Source organism: Mustela nigripes, chromosome 8 (genome assembly GCF_022355385.1).
Source record: "Mustela nigripes isolate SB6536 chromosome 8, MUSNIG.SB6536, whole genome shotgun sequence".
NCBI classification, from domain to species: Eukaryota; Metazoa; Chordata; class Mammalia; order Carnivora; family Mustelidae; genus Mustela; species Mustela nigripes.
The window spans coordinates 8,025,778-8,045,947 of record NC_081564.1 but is presented as its reverse complement, the minus strand read 5'-3'; the positions used below and the strand labels follow the sequence as shown (position 1 = coordinate 8,045,947).

At 40.6% G+C, this 20,170-nt stretch overlaps 1 protein-coding gene and 1 long non-coding RNA gene across 2 annotated transcripts in view; one reads left to right on the top strand and one right to left on the bottom strand.

Annotated features, from left to right (window-relative positions):
- Window positions 1-599: 599 nt before the first annotated feature.
- RAD9B (RAD9 checkpoint clamp component B) overlaps window positions 600-20,170 on the bottom strand; it is a 36,129-nt gene continuing 16,558 nt past the window's right edge. The window contains exons 6-11 of the mRNA XM_059409938.1: window positions 17,904-18,010; window positions 13,396-13,502; window positions 13,249-13,313; window positions 12,582-12,704; window positions 9,607-9,859; window positions 600-1,291 (exon numbers count right to left, since the gene is read on the bottom strand). Of these exons, the coding sequence (XP_059265921.1) occupies window positions 1,163-1,291; window positions 9,607-9,859; window positions 12,582-12,704; window positions 13,249-13,313; window positions 13,396-13,502; window positions 17,904-18,010 (784 nt within the window). The 3' untranslated portion in view covers window positions 600-1,162. The remainder of the gene's footprint in view (window positions 1,292-9,606; window positions 9,860-12,581; window positions 12,705-13,248; window positions 13,314-13,395; window positions 13,503-17,903; window positions 18,011-20,170) is intronic.
- LOC132023146 (uncharacterized) overlaps window positions 9,791-20,170 on the top strand; it is a 26,855-nt gene continuing 16,475 nt past the window's right edge. Inside the window, exon 1 of the long non-coding RNA XR_009405872.1 lies at window positions 9,791-9,864. This is a non-coding gene — a long non-coding RNA (uncharacterized LOC132023146). The remainder of the gene's footprint in view (window positions 9,865-20,170) is intronic.

Sequence of the window (20,170 nt, the reverse complement as noted above, 5' to 3'; positions counted from 1 at the left end):
TTTTATTAGGTTATTGTGGGTAGCTCTGACTCATCACTAAGCTACAAGAGCCAAATTCATTCTGGTTTTAGTTAGAACTGTGTTCACAGTTCTAAAGTTTACTAATTCACTCAGCCACCTTTGTGTATGAATTCCTCACAAAATGTAAAGTACAACTGCTTGCCAGTTAACATTTCCTTGTGATTTGTTGGTTTCATAAAGACTTCACAGTAAGACATTGCGGAAGTCAAGAGTTCGTTAGGTTGTAACTGACTGTAAACAGGTTCGGGGGAGGGAGAGGCATGCATCATATTATGTAATAATAGGTTTGTGCCAGATTTCTTTAGTCTGTTTGTTCAGGTAAGAAGCTAATTCTTAAAGGGGCAAAGAACAGAGACATTCATCATCTACCTCATTTTACTCCAAACCTAGGCTTTTGCAGTGGAGGTTGCTGCTCTATGTCAGATAATACAGAAATAATTTAAGCAGCAGTTCCATTAAATGAATTTCTGCATCCCACTGCAAAATGTATATATCACATGTGAAAATCAGAACAATTTAAGGCTGTAAAATAAAATTTCACAATTTATTAAAAGACTCCAAAGTGAAGGGGGTAGCTATATATTTTTATTCTTGACCTTTTTTTCAGGGATTATTTTTACTTAAAATCTTAACAAAATATAAAAAGCGACGGACAGAAAGTCATGGCATTGCATGGGAAAGGACTGGATAGCTTTTAAATATGTCTCAAAGCACCAAAACTCAAATGTTTGCAATCAAATACAAAAGCTACCTACAAGTCACAGAACTATAGGCCATATTGATGCACTCTAAATGGCTGCTGAAATAAGTCTAAATACCTTTATAAAACTGGCAAAGAAAATGCTAAAAGCTCTAGTGTGAACGTGCGTTGAATTGAAGAATTCTAATGAGCTTTTTCCCTGCACAGAAGACTTCTGCCTCCAAGCAGCATAATGGGTTTTAAGCAAATATGTACACTTAACAAGCAGCTATTTCTAGATATGGCTGTTACACAAGATGACGATGTTTAGCAAAGCAGAAGCCCATCCTCCCATTTCAAGGAAGTCCAAGACAGTATCTCTATAGACTAAATGTGAAAACATGTTTGAGACGCAAGTGAGCTAACAAATGGGCTGGGGGCCAATTCAGCTATCATTAAGTGTTAGAATGTGGAAGATCTGCCATTATTCATGTCCTCTTCAGTGTCACTTGCTGTTGCCAGACTGTCAAAAGGATGGTTGAAGTGTTCTTGCTGGTCAGAAGAAACTGCTCCAAAGAACATGCAAGAAAACTGGAGGGAAAAAAGTAACTCCACTGTTCATTTGAGCAAAAGTCAGTGCTCATTAGATGCTCCAGGTAACAGCCCCTTTTCAGAAACTTGGCCCATGTGGTCTCCCTAACTTTGATGGTAATGGTTCATGGAACCAAACCTTCATGACTGGTATAGCACATCCTAAAACAAAACCCTTCCCTGCCTAAAAGGAACAGTTTGGGATCAGTGATCTTCTGACTCCTCTGCTGGAGCCATTAAGACTCACACCAAGGGGGGCACCTGGGTGGCTCAGTGGGTTAAAGCCTCTGCCTTCGGCTCGGGTCATGATCCCAGGGTCCTGGGATTGAGCCCCGTATCGGGTTCTCTGCTCAGCAGGGAGCCTGCTTCCTCCTCTCTCTCTCTGTACCTGCCTCTCTGCCTACTTGTGATCTGTCAAATAAATAAATAAAATCTTTTAAAAAAAAAAACAAAAAACCTCACACCAAGGGAATGATACACAAAGGGACCCTCTGCAGGCAATCCTACTTGACTAATCCCTCTTCTCCCCTTCCCCTCCTACTGCAGCTGAAGCTACCACCCCCAGCTACAGCCAATACTTCCCTCCCAGTCTCTGCCTCTCAGGCCCTCCCAGACTGCTTCTCTGTTGAATAGGAATACCAGCACTTAGGGTGCCTGGGTGGCTCAGTCATTGGGCATCTGCCTTTGGCTCAGGTCATGCTCCCGGGGTCCCGACCCTGGAAGCCTGCTTCTCCCTCTCCCACTCCTCCTGCTTGTGTTCCCTCTCTTGCTGTGTCTCTGTCAAATAAATAAAATCTTAAAAAAAAAAAAAGGAATATCAGCAATTAAGTGTCTCTCATCTTTAAATAGCCTTGGGGGACCTGGGTAGCTCAGTGGGTTAAAGCCTCTGCCTTTGGCTCAGGTCATGATCCCAGGGTCCTGGGATCAAGCCCCACATCAGGCTCTCAGCTCAGCAGGGAGCCTGCTTCCCCTTCTCTCTCTGCCTGCCTCTCTGTCTGTCAAATAAATAAATAAAATCTTTAAAAAATAATAATAAAATACAAATAGCCTTATCCCATTCCGCCCCCTGCCTCAACTATTGCCTTACCTCTGCTGTCAAGCTGTCTACCTTGACTGTCTCCATTTTCTCATTCTCTGATTCCTTAGTCCTGTTTCTTGCTAATACAAGAAATACCACTTCACAAACTGTTTTTATGGTCACCCCAAATCACCACATCCTTAAGGCAATGACCATTTTCAGTATTTTTTTTTTCTTAAGATTTTATTTATTCATGAGAGAGAGAGGCAAAGGCAGAGGGAGAAGCAGGCTCTCTGCTGAGCAGGGAGCCCGATGAGGGACTCAATTCCAGGACCCTGGGATCATGACCAGATCACGACCAGACACTTAACAACTGAGCCACCCAGGCGCTCCCATTTTCAGTCTTCATCCCAGTTGATACTCAAGACACTTTCTTCTTGTCCCTTCCTCAAGCCACAGTCTCCCGGTTGCTTTTAGACTTCTCACCTGGCTGGCCCTCTTCTGCCCACCCTTTGAATTAAGGTTTCTCCATCCCAGCACTCCTGACATTTTGCGTGACGAGTCTTTGTTGCAGGGGCTGTGCTGCCCAGCAGAGGTCCCTGAGCAGCGTCCCTGGCCTCTACTCACTGGACATCAAGTATCAGCCCCCTTCCCAAATTGCACCATGCCAAAATGTGTCCAGACGTTGCTCAATATCCCCTGGGGAGCATAATTGCCCCAGGTTAAGAACCACTGCTTTCTGTGATGGTAGTCCTCTCTTCTGTACCCTCTCCCTAGGAGATTCCATTCATATCTCTGGCTGAAATTACCACCTATATATGCCAGCGAGTCTCAAAGTTAGAATTTGAACTTCAATCCACATATCCTGCTACTTACTTGATTTCTGTAACTTAACATATCCAAAACTGACTTTGTGATCTAAGTGAGCAGTGAACCTGTTTCTCCAAACCTAAGTCTTTCTGAAACCTCTTTTTCCTTTAACCTCTATAACCATAACAAAATCCTGTTACTTTTACCTCCACAGTTGGTTGTCATCTTTGGCCACGCCCCTCCATCTCTACTCTAAGGGATCACCATCTCCGATGCTACAACTGAGCTTCCACTCTTGTTTCACTGTATCCCATTCTTCACACGGTAGCTGCTTTGTTCTACAGTTACCTTTTAAAAATCCAACTCTGTACAATGCACCCCAAATAAGAAGATACCTAGGAATAAACCTAACTAAAGAGGTGAAAGACCTGTTCTCTGAAAACTATATTAAAAAGATGAAAGAAATTGAAGACGACACAAAGAAATGGAAAGACATTCCATACTCATGGACTGGAAGAACAAATATTGTTAAAATATCTTTACCACCCAAAGCAATCTACACACTTAATGCAAACTCTATCAAAATAGCAACAACATTTTGGCAGAACTACAAAAAACAATCCCAAAATTTATCTGGAACCACAAAAGAACCCAAACAGCCAAAGCCATCTTGAAAAAGAAAAGCAAAGGCTTCACAATTTCAGGAGGTATCACAATTTCAGACTTTAAGTTATATTACAAAGCTGTAGTGATGAAGACAGTATGGTACTAGTACAAAAACAGACACAAAGATCAATGGAACTGAATAGAAAATACAGAAATAAGCCACAATTATATGGTCAGTTAATCTTTAACAAAACAAGAAAGACTATCCAATGAGAAAAAGAATGTCTCTTCAACAAATGGAGTTGGGAAGACTGGACAACAACATGCAGAAGAATGAAACTGGACCACTTTTTACACCATACACAAAAACAGATTTAAAATGGATTAAAGACCTAAATGTGAGACCTGAAACCATAAAAATCCTAGAAGAAAACACAGGCAGTAACTTCTTCAACACTGGCTGTAGCAACTTTTTTCTTGGTATGTCTCCTGAAGCAAAGGAAACAAAAGCAAAAATAAACTATTGGGACTACATCCCTCCCCCCGCCAAAAAAACCAAAACTGTTCTACAGTAAGGGGAACAATCAACAAACTGAAAGGCAACCTATAGAATGGGAGAAGATATTTGCAAATGACAGAGCCAATTAAGGGTTAGTATCCAACATACATAAAGAACTTACAGAACCCAACACCCAAAAAAGAAACCAATTTAAAAAATGGATGAAGGGCGCCTGGGTGGCTCAGTGGGTTAAGCCGCTGCCTTCGGCTCAGGTCATGATCTCAGGGTCCTGAGATCGAGTCCCGCATCTCGCGCTCTGCTCAGCAGGGAGCCTGCTTCCTCCTCTCTCTCTCTCTCTCTCTCTGCCTGCCTCTATGCCTACTTGTGATCTCTCTCTGTCAAATAAATAAATAAAATCTTTTTTTTAAAAAAATGGATGAAAAGGGCACCTTGTAGCTCAGTTGGTAAAGCATCCCACTCTTGATTTCAGCTCAGATCATGATCTCGGGGTCGTGAAAGCAAACCCCAAGTCAGGCTCTATGCAGAGTCTGCTTGTCCCGGTTCCCCTGCTCCTCCCCTCTGTGTGGGCACTCTGTCTGTCTCTCTCTCTCTCTGAAAGAAATAAAGTCTTAAAAAAAAAAAAAAATAGAAGACATGAACAGATATTTCTCCAAAGAAGACTTACAGATGGCCAAAAGACACATGAAGATGCTCATCATCACTTATCATCAGGGAATTGCAAATCAAAACTACAATATTACTTCACACCTGTCAGGATGGTTAAAATCAACAACACAAGAAACAACAGGTGTTGGTGAGGATGTGGAGAAAAAGGAACCCTTGTGCACTGTTGGTGGAAATGCAAACTAGTGCAACCACTGTGGAAGTCAGTATGGAGGTTCCCCAAAAAGTTAAAATAGGACTACCTCATGATCCAGCAATGGCACTACAGGATATTTACCCAAAGAATATAAGAACACTAATTCAAAGTGATACATGCACCTCTATGTTTACAGCAGCATTATTTACAATAGTCTAAATACAGAAACAGCCCACATGTCCATCAATTGATAAATGGAGGAAGAAGATGTATATATATGCAACGGAGTATTATTTGACCATAACAGAGAATGAAGTCTTGCTACTTGCAACAACATGGACAGATGTAGAGAGTATAAAGCTTAGCGAAGTGAGTCAGAGAAAGACAAATTCCAAATGATTTCACTTATTTGGAATGTAAGAAACAAAACAGGAGAAAAATAAGGGAAAAATAAGACTGAGGGCATCTGGGTGGCTTGGTTGGTTAAGTGTCTGCCTTTGGCTGAGGTCATGATCCCAGGGTCCTGGGATCAAGCCCCACGTTGGGCTCCCTGCTCAGTGGGAAGCCTGCTTCTCTCTCTGCCTCTGTTTCTCTTTGCCCCACTCATTCTTTCTCTGTCTCTCTCAAATCTATAAAAACAACAAACAAACAAACAACAACAACAAAACCCCAGATTCTTAACTACAGAGAACAAACTGATGGTTACCAGAAGGGAGGGGGACCAGGGGATAAGTGGTGAAATGGGTGATGGGGATGAAGGAGCACACTTGTCAGTGATGACCACAGGGTGATGTATGGAAGTGTTGAATCATTACTGTACACCTAAAGCTAATATAACACTGTAAACAAACTGGGATTAAAACCTTAAAAAAAAAAAAAAAAGTCAGAGGCAGAAGGGAAAACCTCACTGCAAAACTAAAACTAAGGCTAAAAAATAGTATTTAACAGATACTAAAAAAAATTTTTTTTTAATTTAAATAAAACAAGGCACCTGGGTGGCTCAGTCACTAAGCATCTGCCATCAGCTCAGGTCATGATCCTAGGGGCCTGGCATCAAGGTCTGCATCACCCTTGCTCGGTGGGGAGCCTGCTTCTCCCTCTTTCTCTGCCTGCCACTCCCCCTGCTTGTACCTCTCTCTGTCAAATAAATATAATCTTTAAAATTTAAAAAAAAAAAATCCAACTTTGTCAGCCCTCCCTGTTAAAGTTCTTCAAAAACCTTAAATGCCAAGGTACTTAAGTGGCCATTTATGTGGCTTCCAGGACTCATGAGGCATGATCTGGTCCTCAACAACTGCTCTAACTTCTCCCTGTGCCATTGTTTCCCCTTGGCTATCTGCTTTCTGCTATCTGCTCAGCCAGCCTTCACTTCCTTAAAACCACCACACTTCCTCCAGCACAGAGACTTTGCACATGCCATACATGCACCCAATTCCACTACACTAATCTCTCTAGCTCAGCCCAAACACCAGTTTCAGGGAGAAGGCTTTCTGACCTAAATTTGGTCAGTCACATCTTAAATCCTCTCAAAGCATCCTGAACTTTTCCTTTATTGAAATCATCACAATTTTTTAAATTAGCACATATTTAGTCATGTGACTATTTCTTTAATGTGTATCTCCCCCCAGTCTATAATCAAGTTTAGGAATTCTTGTTTATTTTGCTTTCCATTGTATTCCCCACATCTAAGACACATGACCCTTAAAAGATACTTATGGGAATTCCGTGGTAGTTGGATGAATAAATAAATGACTGACCCCTGTTCTGGCTCATTCTCACATATCAGAGAGTGAAGATGCTCTCTGCAGAGTGGCAGTCTGACAGCAGCTGTGGAATTCTATTTCAGATGGAACACCCCAAATTAGCTGTGATAGAATGCCCCCCCCCAATGGTACATCTTAATCCCAAGAACTTCTGAATATGTTCTGTCATGTGGAAGAGGGAGATTAAAGATAGTAGATAGAATTTAAGTTGCTCTTCAGCAGACTTGGACCATCCAAGTGGGCCCAATGGGATTACAAGGATCCTTAAGGTGAAGGGGGGAGAGGAAGAATAAAGGTCATGGTAAAGTGATGTGAAAAAGACTTGACCAGCCATTGCCTGTGGGTTTGTTTGTTTTTCATTTTATGAGCACATTTCATAATTTTATTAAACTTTTAAAAAAGATTTTATTTATTTGAGAGAGCATGAGCAGGGGAGAGGGGCAGAGGGGGAGGAAGAAGCAGGCTCCCCGCTGAGCAGAAAGCCCAGTGCGGGGCTTGATTATAGGACTCTGGGATCATGACCTGAGCCAATGGCAGATGCTTAACCGACTGAGCCACCCAGGTGCCCCCACTGCTGGTTTTGAAGATGGAAGAAAACCACAAACCAAAGAATGCAGGTGACCTCAAGAAAGTAGGAAAGGCAAGAAAACAGATTGTTCCCTAGAGGCTCCAGAAAGGAACATACCCCTGTCAACACCTAGATTTTAGCCCAATGAAGACCCATTTTTGGAATTCTGACCTTCAGATCCTTGAGACAATAAACTGGTATTGTTTTAAGGCTCTAAATTTGTGGTTATTTGTTCTAGCAGTAATAGGAAATTAATACAGTATTGGCTTTGATTTTAACTAGAGGCATAGTCTCATTTGCCTCTAAAGAATTTAGCTTGAACCAAGGTCAAGATCCTAAGGCTGGAAATGACCTAAAGATAGCACCTGTGTCCGTTCAGTGTATATCACATGCACATAGCTCTTCATAATGTTTATGGTGCAATATAGTAGACTAGAGAGCTTACATTTACTTTGGTTTTTGAAAATTGCCCTGAATTTGCTATTAGGGTAAATAGTCTTTGCTACCCTCTCTGTACTAAACCTCTGTACTTCACTGTAAATATAATTTGGACAAAATGGGGAATGGAGGCACGGAGGCCATGGGAAGGCTCCCAATAGTTTGGGTGGAAGATGATAAGGGGCTAAATAACAACCATATTGTAATTTCAGTTTTGCAGGAGTTTGCCACATTAATGTAAATAATACCCTTTAAAATAAAACTGTGTTGGGTCACCTGGGTGGCTCAGTCTATCAAGTGTCTACCTTCGGCTCAGATCATGATCTGAGGGTCCTGGGATCGAGTCCCACATTGGGTTCCTTGCTCAGCGCAGGGTGCGGAACCTGCTTCTCCTCCCTCTGCCTGCTGCACCCCCTGCTTGTGCTCTCTCTCTCTGTCAAATAAATAAATAAAATCTTATTTAAAAATAGAGCTTTGAAAAAAAAAATAGAGCTTTGTTTTTAAGAATTGAAGTGGCATGATGGGAAAGTTGAAGAAGAGTCCTACAATGGTTCTCAGGGAGCTTACAATTCTTTATAAATGTCACTTTCCCTAGTGAGGAAATGGAAATTTTAGTGAACTTCAGGGAAGCGAAATGGTCAGAAAATGTTTTTGTGTTGTTACCTTTGAAAAAGTAAGCACATTATGTGTGACCAAAAGCACAGGAGGAGAAAAATGCTTCTGTATAATGAAAGACAAATTTCAGTTTTCACCTTATGACCAAGCTAGTAATACACAAGAGAAAATTGCTGTAACTGCTAGGCATATAATAGGTATTCAATAAACACAGCATCAAACTGAATAACGAATGGTGTTTACTACCCAATTTTACTGGCCTAAAAGTCTTTTATACAGTGTAAGATAATGACTTTTTTTTAAAGATTTTATTTATTTATTTGACACACAGAGACACAGTGAGAGAGAGGGAACACAAGCAGGGGGAGAGGGGGGCAGAGGGAGAAGCAGGCCTCCTGCCAAGCAGGGAGCCCCACGTGGGGCTCGATCTCAGGACCCCAGGATCATGACCTGAGCCAAAGGCAGATGCTTAACAACAGAGCCACTCGGGCACCCCAAGATAATACTATTTCTCCCTTCAAATTTCTAAGAAACATATTTCAAAACCAATAATAATAGCAACAGTAAAACAAGCTTGAATAGAACATTAACATAAACATGTTAAATTGGGACTTATTATTTGAGATACTTCAAACTCTAATAAATCATAGTTGTCTTCCCTTCAATAGATATCAAAAGGTTTAACACAATAGCATTCTGTAAAGCTTATCATCCAGCTAGTAAAATGTTGGTATTAGAATAGGTTACTAAATGGGACTCCACTATGAAGTAACTGGTAATATTAGTTGGGATGAAATTTATATTTGTACTACAATGAGTAAAGGATTTCCCAACCCAATTTGAAAAATAAAATGAGGCCACTTAATCTTAGAAAGTAGATTATATGACCTTAGCATACCATTTGTGTTCAAAGATTATCCTGTGAGCAATCATAATTTATTCTTTAATACAAATGACCCAAGTATCTACTTGAATATACTTTGTTGCTCAAAGAGCAATTTAAGCTCTTGTACTGACAGCCCGTAGGTCAGGCTGCTCCATTTCAGATTGCTTTCTCCTATCAAAAAGGAAGGAAACGATGTCCAGGACATCGGGGTGGGCCTGGGCAAGAAAGGCTGCCAAGGGAGACAGGTAATTCTTGACTGAGACGTGGTTGTGCCTCAACGGTTTCCTTTTACCTTCCTCAGATATGAAGAGCCTGGCGTCTCCTCCGTGTCGCTGACGCTGCTTTCTGGCACTTCACTAATGTCTCCTCCATTCACTCTTTTCATTATAGGGCTGCCACAGTTTTCCAGCACAGGAATATCTGTTTGAGTCTCATTAGGATAAAGCCTTTTGGGTGCTGTTTTTCTCAAGATACATCCCGGGGCCTTGCTGGTTACATTTTTACCAGTCTTTGAATTGTTGTTTGGTGAACACATCGGATCTGACCTGAGGTATTAACGGATTAAATGAATGAGCTTTTTGCCTGGAAATGTACATGTTTATGTAACTAATGAAACAATAGGGGATGACAATGAGAACACTAGTTTAGAGAAGGTACTGAAACAACACAGAACTGATTGTTGAAAGTTTAAAATTTACCTCAAAAAAGTTGAAAATAGAACTACCCTACGATCCAGCAATTGTGCTACTAGGGATTTATACAACAATACAAAAATACAGATTTGAAGGGGTTCATGCACCCCTATGTTTATAGCAGCATTATCAACAATAGCCAAACTATGAAAAGAGCCCAATGTCCATCGACTGATAAAGAAGATGTGGTGTATCACTTCTCAGCCTTTTGGCTAAGATTAAGTGAAGATGATATGGTGTATATAATGGAATATTTCTCAGCCATCAAGAAGAATGAAATCCTGCCATTTGCAACTAGGTAAACAGAACTAGAGTGTATTACGCTAAGCAAAATACATCAGTCAGAAGTAAATGCCATATGATTTCACTCTTAGGTGAAATTTAAGAAACAAAACAGAAGATCATATGGGAGGGGGAGAAAAAAAGAGAGAGGGGAACAAACCATAAGAGACTTTTTTATTAACATATAATATATTATTTGTTTCAGGGGTACAGGTCTCTGATTCATCAGTCATACACAATACAGAGCAAACACCATAGCACATACCCTCCCCATTGTCCACCATGCAGCACCCCATCCCCTACACCCCCTCCCCTCCAGCAACCCTCAATTTATTTCCTAAGAGTCTCTTCTGGTTTGTCTCCCTCTCTGGTTTTGTCTTATTTCATTTTTTCCTTTCTTCCTCTGTGAGCCTCTGCCTTGTTTCAGTGAGATCATATGATAACTTTCTCTAACTTACTTAGCATAATACCCTCTAGTTCCAACCACGTTATTGCAAATGGCAAGATTTCAATTTCTGATGGCTGCACAATATTCCACTCTGCGTGTGTGTGTGTGTATCACCTTTATCCACTCATCTGTTGATGGACATCTGGGCTCTTTACATAGTTTGGCTATCATGGACATTGCTGCTATAAACATTGGGGTGCACGTGCCCCTTTGGATCACTACATTTATATCTTTAGGGTAAATACCCAGTAGTGTGATTGCTGGGTCGTAGGGTAGCTCTATTTTCAACTTTTTGAGGAACCTCCAAACTGTTTTCCAGAGTGGCTGCACCAGCTTGCATTCCCACCAACAGTGTAGGAGGGTTCCCCTTTCTCCGCATCCTTGCCAACATCTGTTGTTTCCTGACTTGTTAATTTTAGCCATTCCGACTGGTGTGAGATGGTATCTCATTGTGGTTTTGATTTGTATTTCCCTGATGCCGAGTGATGTGAGCACTTTTTCATGTGTCTGTTGGCCATATGGATGTCTGCTTTGCAGAAATGTCTGCTTATGTCTTCTGCCCAAACCATAAGAGACTTAGCAATAGAGAACAATCTGAGGGTTGATGGAGGGAGGTGTGGGGGGAGGTGTGAGGTGTGGGCTAGATGGGGGATGGGCATTAGGAAGGGCACTTGATATGATGAGCACTAGGTGTTATATGTAAGTGATGAATCACTGAATTCTACTCCTGAAACCAATATTGCACTCTATTTTAACTAACTAGAATTTAAATAAAAATTTTTTAAAATAAAGCTAAAGTTTACATATATGATTACTTAGAAATTTTCTCTACAGATTCAAATTCTTTAGTAAAGCAACCCAGTGTGCATGTGACAAACCTGTGATATAGTAACAGGGCCTGGGTTAGGAAAAAAGTCAAATCATTATACATCTATATGATAAAATTCTATACAGTTGTTAAAAATTGTGTTTCTAAGTCATAATCAGTGATAATGGAACATGTTCACAACATATTTTGTGAGAGTCAAACAGGATAGAAAACTACATATCCTATATGATCCTGATCTTTTCTTAAAACCTAATGCAAAATAAAAAGTCTGAAAGAAAAAACAGTGAGCCAAATGTTAACAGTAGCTATCTCCAGATGGTGCAATTTATCTTCTTTGTACTTTCCTCTGTCTTCCAAATTTCCCATAGTACCTTTAAGGTACTTTTACAGTGAAGCACCCTACACCAAAAGAAAAAAAAGTGTGTGGGGGAGGTGCCTGGAAGGCTCAGTGGGTTAAAGCCTCTGCCTTCAGCTCAGGTTATGATTCCCAGAGTCTTGGGATCAAGCCCTGCATCAAGCTCCCTGCTCAGCAGGGAGACTGCTTCCTCCCCTCTCTCTGCCTACTTGTGATCTGTCTGTCAAACAAATAAGTAAAATCTTTAAAAAATGTATTTTTAAAAAAAAGTTAATGAGACAAAAGAAAGAAAAACAAAGGCTGTCCCCTTGTCTGAGAAAAAGTTCTAGGCAGTGAATAGAAAACTTACCCGTGAAGCTTAACACTGTATCCCTCCTAAAAAACGACTGCCAAAACTGGAAATGAGGTTTGGGTAATAACAAAGATAAACCAGACAGTCCCGTCAAATTCTGATCAGAATAGAAAAAGCAAATGTCTAGCGTGTGACTGGTGATATTCCTATGCTAGTTAGGTCCTACTGCAGCTCTTCCTGACTCAGTCAATATTTCTGATCGTCTCATGTTTTACTCCTCCATTGTTTCCCATATGAATGCCAATGAACTCTTTCAGAATAGGATTGCAGTGGCTTTCTCTAATAAAGATGTTAAAACATTGGCCTTACCTTTTTTGTTTTTGTGAAAGACACAGTGATTGCTGAGAAGATGCTCTACTTGGCTCATCAGCTAATGTAGCCAAAATAAAGTTAGCTTCCAATAACATATCATCGATACTTAAAGCCATAGGTCTAAAAACAGGCAAAGTAAAAGCAAGCATCATACACGTTTTCTGAGGGACATTAGGAAAATTAGAAAATGACACTTCAGGAGTAAAAAGAGACAGTAAAAGTCAAAGTCCTATTTGTCTTTTCACAAAGGAACATAGTCCTAAGAGCTGAAAAGATCCTTAGACATCATCAGATCCAATTTCAAAAAGTGCATCTATCCTAACCCAATCTCTGAAATTTTAGTTCTGAAATGAAATATCATAGTTTCATAAAAGTTAGACTCGTTTAAGCCATGTTTAATTTTATAATTAGGCAATTAATTTAGCACCATGTCAAATTTATAAATGTTTTCACTCTGCAGAATGTATCTTTCTCAATTACCAATTTAAAAATGTCACATGTGGCATCTTTCAAAATCTCCATTTGGTAAGTGTTGCTAGTAAAGTTAAGGAATTCTTGAGGTATGAATTAATTTCAAAGTGATCCAAAGGGTTTTATTATTGATATACAACAAAAGGAGGGGAGAGAGGAAGGAAGGAACTCAGAAAAGTTTCCAAGGACTTACTTCCCAGGAAAATCAAAATGAATGGCTATAGGAGCATGTGTAGCTTCTGAAAATGTCAGCATTCCCTAAAAGAGAAAAAGAAGAAAAATAGTTGGAATCTTCATTTAAAAAACTACCAGCGAAGGTATGACACAAATTTTTGTTTACCTTCAATTCTTTGAAACAGAATGTTATTTCAGTATCAACTCCAATTTGAAAGAAGTCAAACTCTTCCGGGCCAACAAACATTTCACTGTACACAGAATTGGTCAAATCTGTTCAACATTATAGGAAAAGAAGGAATAGGATTAGTTCCAGGGGTACTTGTTAAATTTTAATATTAAAATATAACTGTAAGTGGCAGATTAAAAAAAAAAATTGACACTCCTCCACTGAGAAATGGGTTCTTTGTCTGTGTTCCCTCCCCTTAAATTTGGGTAGTTGGGTTCTCTGACTGCTAAGATATGGTGCTATAAATGAACTGGGACTGGTTTCTGAGCCCGGGACTTAAGAGACTGGCAACTTCCACTTCCTCTACCCTACAACACTCACTGTTAGAACTTGGCCACCATGCCGAGTTCATGCTATAGGAAGGCCAGGTTAATGAAGAGGCCATATGTGTGTAGTCACTCCGGCTAACAGCCCAGCTGTGCTCCCAGCATCAATTATCAGCCATGTCAGTGTGCCATCTTGGATGGATTCAGATGATTCCAGACCCAGCCACTATCTAACTGCAATTGCATGAGACTCCCAAGTACGAACCATCTAGCTGAGCCCCATCAACCCACAGAAACATAAGAATAAATTATTTGGAGTTTTTCACTACAAAAATGTTTGGTATACACGCTCAGAAAGACACACACACGAATCATTTTTCTACCTTTTTCTCATTTTCTTTCTTTTCTAATTGAAGTGCAGTTCACATACAGTGTTAGTTTCAGGTACATAATATAAAAATTCAACAACTCTTTATATTTCTCAGTATGCATCAAGATAAATTGCTCTTAATCCGCTTTATCTATTTCATCCATCCCCCCTCTGCCAAGCACTAGTTTGTTCTCTGTATTTAAGAGAATGCTTGTCTCTTTTTCTTTTCTTTTTTTTTTTTAAAGATTTTTACTTATTTATTTGACAAAGAGAGGGATCACAAGTAGGCAGAGAGGCAGGCAGAGAGAGAGAGGAGGAAGCAGGCTCCCTGCTGAGCAGAGAGCCCGATGCGGGGCTCGATCCCAGGACCCTGAGATCATGACCTGAGCCGAAGGCAGCAGCTTAACCCACTGAGCCACCCAGGCACCCTTGTCTCTTTTTCTTTGTTCATTTGTTTTGTTTCTTAAATTCCACGTATGAGTGAAATCATAAGGTGTCTTTTTCTGATTGACTTATTGCATTTAGCATTATATTCTTTTTAAAGAAGATTTTATTTATTTATTTGAGAGAGAGAGGGCATGTGCAAATGAGGTGGGGGGAGGCAGAGGGAGGACAAGCTGACTCCCCCTTGAGCAGGGAGACTGATGCAGGCTCGATCCCAGGACCCTGAGATCATGACCTGAGCCATAGTCAGGCCACCTGAGCCACCCAGGCGCCCCTAGCATTATGTCCTTTAGGTCCATCCATGTTGTTGCAAATGGCAAGGTTTCATTCTTTTTTATGACTGAGTAATATTACATTATATATATACCACATCTTCTTTATCCATCTGTCTATGGTGGGTTTGGGTTGCTTCCATATCCTGGCTATTGAACACAGGGGTGCATATAACTTTTCAAATCAGTGTTTTCATTTTCTCTGGGTAAACATGCAGTAGTGGAATTATTGGATCATATGATATTTCTATTTTTAATTTTTTGAGGAACCTCCATACTGTTTTCCATAGTGGCTACACCAATTTACATTCCCTCCAACAGTGCACAAGGGTTCCTTTTTCTCCACATTCTCACCAACACTCATTATTTCTTACGTTTTTGATCTTAGCCATTCTGACAGGTATAAGATGATATCTCATTGTGGTGTGGTTTTTTTTTTCTCTTTAAAGAAAGGCAGACTACCACATGCAGCACCTCACTTGGATATGTCTGGATTCTTGGATGCTTGGCTACCCTACAATCTCCCGCAAATGGACCTTGAGAGTTTGCTTGAAGACTAGCAGGGAAGCACAGCTATTCATATACCCTTGACCAAAGAATAGTCTTCCCCTATTGGGAAGGTTGTCCTCTGAGAGCACAGCTTTGGGAGGGACACACATGGAGTGGTGAGGTTCCCCACTCACTAGGGGGATACCCGCCTAGCAGCCAGATCAGCTGAATCAATCCTGGCTGTCTACGGGGTGACTGGTGTTTCAGGCACATGGCCCTCACATCTTCCTTGTGGTTTTGATTTGCATTTCCCTGCTGATGAGTGATGTTGAGCATCTTTTCATGCATCTGTGCCCATCTGTATACATTCTTTGGAAAGATGAATATTCAAGTACTCTGCCCATTTAAAAAAATTTATTTATTGATTGATTTGAGAGAGAGAAAGAGTGAAAAGAGAGAGCTGGAGGCAGGATCAGAGGGAGAAAGAATCTTAAGCAGACTCCGCTCTGAGTGCCCGACATAGTCTTGATCCCATGACCCTGAGATTACAACCTGAGCTGAAATCAAGAGTCAGATGCTAACTGACTGCACCACCCAGGCATCCCAATCTGCCCATTTTTTAAATTGAATTACTTTTGATAGCTTCATAGTATTTCATTATCTTTACTCTACCAATCTTCTGGTACTAGATCTGAAGTACAGAAGATGTCCCAAACTATTAAAAGACCTTACCTCTGGATAGTGAGATTTCAGGGGACTTTTTTAAAATTAGTGCTTATTTTGTGTCTTTATTTTCTTCAATGAACACAGATTAATATAAGTATAAGAACAAAAGATAAACAGTATATATTTTTTAAGGACCAAACACTACCCCAGAAATCATTCCTATCAAACAAGGAGGTTCATGTCACTTCCAGTGTACTGGCATAGAGGAGTTTCAAAAATAGACATTGAGTCCCCAGTCAACCATAACTATAACTGCTCATTAGAAAGCTGCTCACAGGGGTACCTGGGTGGCTCAGTGGGTTAAAGCCTCTGCCTTCAGCTCAGCTCATGATCTCAGGGTCCTGGGATCAAGCCCTGCATCAGGCTCTCTGCTAGGCAGGGAGCCTGCTTTCCCCTTTCTCTCTCTGCCTGCCTTTCTGCCTACTTGTGATCTCTGACTGTCAAATAAAAAAAAAATTAAAAAAAAAAAAAAAGCTGCTCACAAGGGACAATGTCTTCTGGTTACTAAATGGCCATCTTTATTCAGAGATGGCATTATGGAATACAAAACAGACCCTTTCACTAGCCAAGCATATATTTTCTAGATCATGCACTTCTGAGTGTCAAAAAACAATGTTAGCAGAGACTAGAAAGAAGCAATAATGGCACAGTGGTAATGAGCCTGTGCCTTGGAGCCTATGTTCAGATAATCCACACTTACTGTGTGACACCAGACAAGTCACTGAGTCTCTTCGTGCCTCACACAGAAAATGGTCATAATAATAGTACCTAAATCACAGGTGTTACAAAGATCACATGAATTCATAAATGGAAACCATTTAGAAAAAGAAAAACAAACAAACAAACATGGAGGGACACCCGGACGGTTCAGTTGGTTGAAAAGCCAACTCTTGATTTTGGTTTGGGTCATGATCTTGGGGTCCTGGGATCGAGCCCTGCATCAGGCTCTCCAGTCAGTCGAGAGTCTGCCTAAAATTCTCTCTCGCCCCCCTCCTTCTGCCCATCCCCCTGCTCACACTCTCCTTCTCTCTCAAAATAAATCTCCTTTTAAAAATTTTAAAAAATTCATCATGTCTTATCTCCACTCAATCTAGGTAACTTGGAAGAGCTGATTTAAGAAGTATTTGGATTTTCTGCCATGTATATTTGCCATCTGGAATATCTTACATCTCTAGTTCAAAGCTACTTTTTCTTATGTGATTAAAGATAATCCCAATTGGATTGCTGGCCTCTTAATTTTTCTTTATGATAAACACAAAGGGTGATAAAAGATGAAAAACGGGTGTCTGGCTGGCTCATTTGGAAGAGCATGCAACTCTTGATCTTGGGGTCATGAGTTCAAGCCCCATGTCGGGTGTAGAGATTACTAAAATATAAACACATAAACTTAAAAAAAAAAAAATGAAAACCAGACCTTAAAAATCTTAACTGAAAATATACTTTTCTCAGTAACAATTCTCCTAATTTTAAAATAACCTGAATTTCAAGGCCAAATATTTTAATTATTGATTATATTCCATTTCCTGGATCTCTTAAAAATTTTAATAATCTTTCTACATCTTACTGCTCTTTTTTTTTTTTTAAGATCTTACTTATTTATTTTACACAGATCGAGAGAGATCACAAGCAGGCAGAGAGGGAGAGGGAAGCAGGATCCCCACTGAGCAGAGAGCCCCATGTGGGGCTCGATCCCAGGACCCTGGGATCATGACCTGAGCCGAAGGCAGAGGCTTTAACCCACTGAGCTACCCAGACACCCCTTTATTGCTCGTTAGACAAGAATAAATGTTATGCCACCAATGTTCACTGTATGGTCAGTCATCAAGAAACCCGGGGAGTGACATGCTATCCAAGAGCCACAACAGATGTAGTCCTTACCCATTGGTTCGTCACTGGAACTCTTAAGGCAAACACTGAGTGGGGTAACAGCAAGAGTAACTTCTTCTTGACTTGATGTAAAAAGAACAACGGCCTCAGCGAGCACTCTACAAATGTAAAGAAAAGTATTATGTTGCTTGAAAAGCAAGAAGAAAGAACCTTATTAAATGGGACTTGGATCTTTAATCTGGAAATAAACAAGGTTAATCAGCTGAGATTTTTAAAAAATTTACCCCCAAAAAAACCTATCTTCTTTTTTCTGTATGAGCTGCAATATTTTTAGCATATTTTAAAATTCATTTGAAGGCCAAGAGAATAGTAAAATATATTCTTAGTAAGACATGTGAAAGCTATGGAATAAACCAGACACTGGAAGGAATGTCTTCAATTCCATGGTTTTATATACCCCATATATATTTGTAATGGCTTGCAATCATACTCCTGAGGGAGGTACCAGAAAACATTGCTGTTCAGATAGAACCGGGTGGAACCATGCTGGAGACGCAGGTGAGGGGTAGAGGTTTATGAGCAGCCCGCTACTTATATTTTCTTTCCATTTGTTACTTGCCCTAGATTATTATTACCTATTACTTTCAAGGTTGTCTTGACATCCCGAATGCCCTTTTATCCTGGGCTCCCTTTTTCAAAATAGTTGTATTGATAAAGAATTCACATACAGTACTTCACAGATTTAAAGTTCTTTAACTTGTATTTCCCTATCTACTAAATAAGTTGAGCGCATTTTCACGTGCTTTTCAACCATTTGTATATCTTCTTTGGCAAATGATCCATTCAAATCCTTTGCCCATTTTTAAAAAGATTTTAATTTTATTTAGTTGACAGAGAGAGACACAGCAAGAGAGGGAACACAAGGGAGTGGGAGAGAGGAGGAAGCAGGCTCCCCGCTGAGTGCAGAGCCCGATGCGGGGCTTGATCCCAAGACCCTGAGATCACAACTCAAGCCAAAGGCAGATGCCCAACAACTGAGCCACACAGGCACCCAATGCCCATTTTTAATTAGCTTATCTTTATTACAAGATCTGGGCTACTTATGAAATTGAAGTGTTGTCAGATAAAAATGAGATTCTTAGAATGTATGTAATATTGACGTTAACCTGATGCTAGACATTAGCTCAGCTGTGTTTCTTGAGGCCAAAATGTCAGGAACACCTACCAGATTCATCTAGGAACTCTTCCAGTGTTATGGGGGTGGTGTTTTATAAGATACCAAATAACCTGATACAAAAAAATTACAACATAAATGTGCAATTCAAAAAGGAAGAAAAATACAATCATTAATAAACATATGAAAATATGTTCAAGCTCCCAAGGAATCAACACAACAAAATGGACATCTAATAATTCAATTTTCTACCTGTCAACTTAACGAAAATTTTAAAGATTGATCATGTAGGGTGCCTGGGTGGCTCAGGGGGTTAAAGCCTCTGCCTTCGGCTCAGGTCATGATCCCAGAGTCCTGGGATCGAGCCCCGCATCGGGCTCTCTGCTCCGCAGGGAGCCTGCTTCCTCCTCTCTCTCTGCCTGCCTCTCTGCCTACTTGTGATCTCTGTCTGTTAAGTAAATAAATAAAATCTTAAAAAAAAAAAAAAAAAGATTGATCATGTATGTTACTTGAAAGGACTCCCCTACACTTCTGGTGGGAATGTAAATGGACACAACATTTAAGATAGTAATTTGGTAGTCAAATTTAAAATTTGGTAAGCCTTTGACCCAGTGATTTCATTTCTAGGACTCTGTGTTAAGCTTATAAGGTGGCCCCACAGTGATCTCCTGGTACTCATGCCTTCCCACAATCCTCTGCCCCTGAGTGTGGGCTTAACTTACCAAGTCACTTCTAACAATGAAAATGGCAGAACTGATGATATGTCAGTTCTAAGATTAGGTTATAAAAAGACTTTGGCTTAGGGGCACCTGGGTGGCTCAGTGGGTTAAGTCTCTGCCTTTGGCTCAGGTCATGATCTCAGGGTCCTGGGATGGAGCCCCACATCGGGCTCTCTGCTCAGCAGGGAGCCTGCTCCCCGCCCCCCACCTGCCTCCTCTCTGCCTACTTGTGATTTCTCTCTCTGTCAAATAAATAAATAAGGGCACCTGGGTGGCTCAGTGGGTTAAGCCGCTGCCTTTGGCTCAGGTCATGATCTCAGAGTCCTGGGATCGAGTCCCGCATCGGGCTCTCTGCTCAGCAGAGAGCCTGCTTCCCTCTCTCTCTCTCTGCCTGCCTCTCCATCTACTTGTGATTTCTCTCTGTT